Source organism: Cucumis sativus, chromosome 5 (genome assembly GCF_000004075.3).
Source record: "Cucumis sativus cultivar 9930 chromosome 5, Cucumber_9930_V3, whole genome shotgun sequence".
NCBI lineage: Eukaryota > Viridiplantae > Streptophyta > Magnoliopsida > Cucurbitales > Cucurbitaceae > Cucumis > Cucumis sativus.
Window position 1 is genome coordinate 12,098,727 of NC_026659.2, and position 7,994 is coordinate 12,106,720.

Sequence of the window (7,994 nt, forward strand, 5' to 3'; positions counted from 1 at the left end):
CATGTTTTTTCTTTCTTTTTGATTTTTGATTTTTGATTTTAAATTTTTAATTTTAAATTTTAAATTTTTAATTTTAAATTTTAAATTTTAAATTTTAAATTTTAAATTTTAAATTTTTCTTTCTCTTTCTTCCCTTGCTCTTTAGTCTTCAAAGTTTTCAAAATAGTCAAAGTAAAACATAGCTCACCCTACTCCAATTCATCATCCTTACAATACGATGCATAAAAGTCGAATCATGGAAGAACAAGATAAAGACATGGATAAAATGAGACAAGATATTAATAGTCTTGGGGAACAAGTTTCAAAAATACTGGAATTGCTTTCAGTAGGAAAAGAAAAAGTCGTCATAGAAACAGCACAATCAAGTAATCCGGTTCAAGACACCGATGATCCCATTTATCCCCCAGGATTTACGCCACGCCACATGAACGCTACACAGTCTCAAACCGCTCAACATTATGTTGCTATGAATCCACTTTTTGATGTTCCACCTCCTGTCCCAGATATAGAACAATTGGAAACTCAGGCTAAAATTCAAGACATGGGGCAAAATGAAAACACTCCGGCTAAGCAAAAACTAGATGTTTTGGAAGAAAGATTGCGAGCAATTGAAGGGACTGATGTTTATGGAAATATAGATGCAACACAGTTGTGTTTAGTACCGGGTTTGATCATTCCAACAAAGTTTAAAGTTCCCGAATTTGACAAATATGATGGATCATCGTGTCCAAGGAGTCATCTTATAATGTATTGTAGAAAGATGGCAGCGCATATTGGTAATGACAAATTGTTGATCCATTGCTTTCAGGACAGTTTGACTGGTCCAGCTACTCGATGGTATATTCAATTAGATAATGCACACATTCATGTTTGGAAGGATTTAGCTGATGCATTTCTAAAGCAATACAAACATAATATTGATATGGCTCCAGATCGTTTAGACTTACAACGGATGGAGAAGAAAAGTTCAGAAAGCTTTAAAGAATATGCTCAACGATGGAGAGATATAGCCGCAGAGGTTCAACCACCATTAACAGACAAAGAAATGACATTTATGTTTATGAATACTTTGCGGGCGCCGTTCTATGATCGAATGATTGGTAATGCTACAACCAATTTTTCTGACATTATTGTTATTGGTGAAAGAATTGAATATGGGATAAAACATGGGAGGTTAATAGAGACTTCAGCTGAGTATGGTGGATTAAAGAAAGGAGCAACACCTAAGAAGAAAGAAGGTGAGGTTCATGCAATTGGTTTTCCTAATTTAGGGAACCACAAATCAACTTTTGGCCAAAGAAAACATGACCAAAGTTTTCCTTCATATATAAGCAATGTTACTCATATCCCTTATAACAACTATGTACCAACCCACTCTCCCTCTGGAGCCCCAAAACTTGTAAATTCAAACTTTTCTCGACCGTTTGTACAAGGTCAGGGTAGCAAGACCAACTCAGAAACATTTCGATTTGACCCAATTCCTATGACATATACAGAGCTTTTACCTCAGCTAGTTCATAATCGACAGTTAGCTCCTATCCCAATAAATCCTATACAACCTCCTTATCCAAAATGGTATGATCCAAATGCTCGATGTGATTATCATGCCGGAGGAGTGGGACACTCAACTGAAAATTGTTTAGCTTTGAAAAGGAAGGTGCAATCTTTAATTAATGCTGGATGGTTGAGCTTCAAAAAAGCTGGGGAGAAGCCGGATGTCAACAACAATCCACTTCCTAATCATGAAAATTCAAAAGTGAATGCGATAGATTGTTTTGTTGGAAAGTGTAAAAATGAAGTTCATGAGATAAGGATGCCTATGGAAACACTTTTTGAAGGTCTTTTTGAAGCAGGATATGTTAGTTTGGAGTATTTAGACCCCAATATAAGATACGAAGGATACGATGAAGGCAAACGTTGTATATTCCATCAAGGAGTTGCAGGCCATCCTATCCAACGATGTTGTACATTTAGATCTAAAGTACAACAATTTATGGATTCGAAGATACTCACAGTATACGAAGGACAAGGAAAAGATGAGATGAAAGACAATAAAATATGTACATTAATGGGTGAAGTTGCAAAAAAGGAAAATCCCTTTTTACCAAGGCCTTTGACAGTCTTTTATCAAGAAAATCGTAATAAATCAAGTTCTTGCAATCCTAAACAACTCATTGTCGAAGTACCGAGTCCTTTCAAATTTAAGGATTTGAAAGCGGTGCCATGGCGGTATGATTGCCAAGTCATTACAGGTCCTTCAGTTGATAATATTACAGGAATCAGCGGGATAACTCGAAGTGGAAGATGTTATAAACCAGATAATTTAACAGCTCCTTCAAGTAGTTTAACATTGGGGCAAGGGAGGAAAAGTGAGAAAAGAAATGTGAATGAACATGACAAAGAGCAGGATGTAGAGATGTCTGTCACAGCAAAAGATATAGAATGCAAAAAACCTGTTACAGATGAGGCAGCAAACGAATTCTTGAAAATAGTAAAACAAAGTGAGTATAAGATTATAGAGCAAATGCATAATACTCCAGCTCGAATTTCTTTATTATCTTTGTTTTTAAATTCAGAGCCTCATCGCAAAGTGCTATTAGATATTTTGAATAAGGCACATGTTGGACATGACATTTCAGTGGAAAAGTTCAGCGGAATTATTGGAAGCATTACGTCTTCAAATTCTATAGTCTTCACGGATGATGAAATTCCCCCTGAAGGTGTAGGCCATATAAAAGCACTGCATATTCAAGTGAAGTACAAGGATTATGTTATAGCAAGAGTTTTAGTGGATAACGGTTCAGCTCTTAATATAATGCCTAAATCTACACTATTAAAGCTCCCAGTGGACATGTCATACATCAAATCAAGTACTATGGTAGTGAGAGCTTTTGATGGATCACGAAGAGAAGTAATTGGTGATATTGAATTACCAATCAAAATTGGCCCATGTACTTTCAATATAGTCTTTCAAGTAATGGAGATAACACCTACTTACAGCTTTTTGTTAGGTCGTCCTTGGATTCACTCTGCAGGAGTGGTGCCATCTACATTGCATCAAAAATTGAAATTTATTGTTGGGAGTAAGATGATTTGTTTAATGGGAGAGGAAGATTTTCTGATAACAAAACCGATATCAACCCCATATGTGGAGGCAACAGAAGAAGCTTTAGAGTGTTCTTTTCGCTCTTTTGAAATTGCTCATGCAACTATGATGGAAGCAACTGCAGGTGAAGTAATAAAGTCACACATGCCTAAAGTTACGACAAAAAGGATGATGAGAAGTGGAGGATATGGTTTGAATCAAAGCTTGGAAACACTTCTAAATACACCAAGCAATGAAGGGAGATTTGGTTTGGGTTATATGCCAAACGTATATGATAAAATTAGGCTTCAAAAAGAAAAGAAGAAAAGGTGTTTGGAAAAGCAAGGGATGATGGTGTTTGATCCAAGTCTAAAATTTATACCAGCATTATATGATACTTTCAAGAGTGCTGGTATAAGTTACTCATCACGTGACTCTGATTCAAAACATTGTTTGTTAACAAAGATGGAGAGTTTATCAATTGCAGCAGTGGCACAAGAAGCATCATTTGAAGATGAAACAGTTTATGCATGTCCACCTAATTTTGAGCTTAACAATTGGGATGTTGTAGACCTACCTACATTTTCTGGAGATTTTCAAGAGTAATGATTAAACTTTTATTTGTTTTAATTTTCTAGTTGGTTCTACTTAAGGCCACAGTATTTTGTTTGCTTTACAAAATGGAATGTACTTTTTTTTTTCCTCTTTCTTGTTATTTAATGAAATTTTCGCATTTTCCTTTCATTCTTTCTAATTTCTTCTTCTCTCTGCTTTCTTTCTTGCATCTTGCAAATTAAACACAAAAGTCCAAACTTTTTCATAGACAACATTCATAAGAACGAAGATGTTAGTAATTCCAGTTCTACCCTTGATACCTTAATATACACTATGGAATCTGACAAAGAGAGTGACGATGAAAATGCTGGGAGAATATCCTCAGAACTGTTAAGATTAGTAGAAGAAGAAGATAAGGTCTTAGGTCCTCACCAAGAGCTAGTTGAAGTAATCAATTTGGGTTCTCAGGAGGAATCAAAAGAGGTAAAAATTGGCACATCAATGACCAGTGAAACTCGAAAAAAAATAATCAATTTGTTACGTGAGTACTCAGATATTTTTGCTTGGAGTTATCAGGATATGCCGGGGTTAAATACGGATATTGTAGTACATCGTGTTCCTTTGAAGCCAGAATGCAATCCAGTAAGACAAAAGCTACGTAAAATGAAGCCTGATATATTGATTAAAATGAAAGAGGAAGTACAAAAACAAATTGAAGCAGGATTCCTCATAGTCTCCAAATATCCTGAATGGGTGGCAAATATTGTTCCAGTACCTAAAAAAGACGGAAAAATGAGAATGTGTGTGGACTATAGAGATTTAAATCGAGCTAGTCCAAAAGATAACTTCCCTTTACCTCACATCGACATGTTGGTGGATAACACTGCAGGATATTCAACTTTCTCCTTCATGGATGGTTTCTCAGGATATAATCAAATCAAAATGGCTGAAGAAGATAGAGAAAAAACAACATTCATTACCCTTTGGGGAACATTTTGCTACAAAGTAATGCCTTTTGGTTTGAAAAATGCCGGGGCAACATATCAGCGAGCAATGGTTACACTTTTTCATGATATGATGCATAAGGAAATAGAGGTGTATGTTGATGATATGATTGCAAAATCCAAGGCAAATGAAGATCATACAACTATACTTCAAAAATTATTCGATCGGTTGAGAAAGTATCAATTGAAATTAAATCCATCCAAATGTACATTTGGGGCAACCTCGGGAAAACTGTTGGGATTCATTGTCAGTGAAGAAGGGATCAAAGTAGACCCAGATAAAGTGAAGGCTATCATGGACATGCCATCCCCTGAAACGGAAAAAGAAGTTCGAGCCTTTCTTGGAAGACTGAATTACATATCCAGATTTATCTCACATTTGACCCCAACTTGCGAACCAATCTTCAAGCTTTTACGTAAAAATAATCCAGGAAAATGGAATGAGGATTGTGAAGAAGCTTTCAACAAAATTAAGCAATATCTACAAAGCCCACCTGTATTGATACCTCCAGCTCCAGGACGGCCGTTAATCCTATACTTGACGGTTTTAGAAGGTTCTATGGGTGGTGTTCTAGGACAACATGACTTATCAGGAAAGAAAGAGCATGCTATTTATTATTTAAGCAAAAAATTCACCGATTATGAGTCGAAATACTCAATGTTAGAGCGAACTTGTTGTGCTTTGGTATGGACCGCTCACCGTTTGAGGCAATATATGTTATATCATACGACATGGCTTATTTCAAAAATGGATCCAATAAAATACATTTTTGAGAAACCGTCATTATCTGGTAGAATTGCAAAGTGGCAAGTTTTGTTGTCAGAGTATGATATTGTTTATGTTACTAAAAAAGCAATAAAGGGAAGTGCGCTTGCTGATCATTTAGCTGCCCAACCAGTAGCAGATTACGAGCCAATGAGCGTTGATTTTCCTGATGAAAACATATTTTTAGTTGAAAATGATGCTACGGATCATGAGACTTGGATTATGCTTTTTGATGGTGCCTCAAATGAGTTGGGACATGGGATTGGAGTTGTACTAATTTCCCCAAAAGGAAAGGTATTTCCCCTAACAGCTAAGTTATGTTTTGAATGCACTCACAATATCGCTGAATATGAAGCTTGTATTATGGGACTTCAAGCAGCAATCGACATGAGTGTTAAAAAGTTGAAAGTTTTGGGTGACTCAATGCTAGTAATACATCAAGTCAAGGAAGAATGGGAAACAAGAGATGCTAAATTGGTTCCTTATAGCCAATACATTGCAAAATTATCTCAAAATTTTGAGAAAATTTCATTTGACCATGTTCATAGGGAAGACAATCGAATGGCAGATGCATTAGCCACCCTGGCAGTCATGTTTAATCTTAATCTTGAGTATGAGCTTTATCCAATCCAAATTACGAAAAGAGATGCGTCGGCATATTGCATGAATATTGAAAATGACAACAAGCCATGGTATTTTGATATCAAGCAATACATAAAGTGTAGAGAATATCCATATGGAGCTTCAAAGAATGACAAACGCACAATAAGAAGGTTGGCCATGAACTTTTTCTTAAGTGGTGAAGTTCTTTATAAAAGAAACCATGATATGGTACTCCTTCGGTGTGTTGATGTGGAAGAAGCAAAACAAATTATGATAGAAATTCATGAAGGAATATGTGGAACACATGCTAACGGACATACTATGGCCAGACAAATACTTAGATCTGGTTATTATTGGACAACGATGGAATCAGACTGCATAAAATATGCAAGAGAATGTAAAAAGTGTCAAATTTATATGGATAGGATTCATGCAGCAGCATCTCCATTGCATGTCTTGTCAGCACCATGGCCATTTTCTTTGTGGGGAATTGATGTTATTGGACCCATTGATCCTAAAGCCTCAAATGGTCATCGTTTTATTCTTGTAGCCATTGATTACTTCACTAAATGGATAGAGGCGGCATCTTACTGCAATGTTACAAGAGGAGTGGTACTCAAGTTTATCAAAAAAGAGTTGATCTGTCGTTATGGTCTACCAGAGGGTATTATTACAGATAATGCCAAGAACCTTAATAACAAAATGATGGACGAACTTTGTGAGAAATTCAAGATCAATCACAGAAATTCGACTCCATATCGCCCCAAGATGAATGGGGCAGTTGAAGCAGCCAACAAAAATATTAAAAGAATTATTGAGAAGATGACAACAACATACAAAGATTGGCATGAAATACTACCGTTTGCATTGCATGGATATCGCACATCAGTTCGTACTTCAACAGGGGCAACACCATTTTCTTTGGTTTATGGTATGGAAGCTGTCCTACCTTTAGAAGTTGAGATACCTTCATTGAGAGTTCTCATGGAAGCTAAGTTAGATGAAGCTGAATGGATAAGAGGTCGTTATGAGCAGTTGAATTTCATTGAAGAAAAACGTTTGACAGCATTAAGTCATGGACAACTTTACCAAAAAAGACTAATGCGAGCATACAATAAAAAGGTACACCCTCGAAGTTTTCGAGAAGGAGATTTAGTGTTAAAAAGGATACTTCCATTTCTAAAGGACCATCGAGGAAAATGGACTCCTAATTATGAAGGTCCGTTCATGGTAAAAAAGGCATTTTCAAGAGGAGCTTTACTTTTAACCAATATGGATGGTTTTGAGTTAAAAAATCCGGTGAATTCAGATTATGTTCGAAGATACTATGCGTGAGCCCTTTTCATAGAAAACTTCGTAGTGTTGAAGGAAGTCGGGGGTATTTCTAGGAAACTTACATTTAGTTCCTAGAATGTTATTTCCATTTGTATAAACTTCCCCTTATCTCCTCTCTTTGTACTCCTATTCCAAGAATCGTTGTTATCTTTTCATTTCTTATCATATATATCAAACACTTCTTTATTTGTCATTCCTTTCTTTCATCCTTTTTAAATGCCATCAAATTAGAGTAAACATCCATTATTCATTAGCCCATTTGTTCTATCTATTTGTTAATTAATAAAGATTCAGTACGACTTATTGTATTTGCAAACCAAGTAAAAGCCATGATTTTCTCTTGTTAAGACTTAAGGAAATGTAGGCGTTTACAAGTCCAGACACATTTCTCTATGATTGTGAGTTGCTGTAATTGGAAGTCTACATCCTAAAGGATTCATGTTTTGTGAAGTCCAAAACTAAAACAATATTATGTTTTTACAACATAGTACAATCTATCGCAGTTGGATTCATTTGTTTTGATACGAAGAGAGGCGAGTTTGACAGCTTAAAAAATTCTCGTGATATATGTCTTATTCTATCCTATGACGACAATGCTCATAAATTGTTAATGGTATTGGTAAAATGGAGTAGTGAGCTATTTATT

General features: G+C 35.8%; 1 protein-coding gene across 1 annotated transcript; it reads left to right on the forward strand.

The window, feature by feature from the left end:
• Nucleotides 1–235: 235 nt before the first annotated feature.
• On the forward strand, nucleotides 236–7,348 carry LOC116403895. The gene is made up of 2 exons (XM_031885838.1): nucleotides 236–3,652; nucleotides 3,857–7,348. The coding sequence occupies exons 1-2, from the start codon at nucleotides 236–238 to the stop codon at nucleotides 7,346–7,348; spliced, it is 6,909 nt and encodes a 2,302-aa protein (XP_031741698.1).
• The last annotated feature ends 646 nt before the right edge of the window (nucleotides 7,349–7,994 follow it).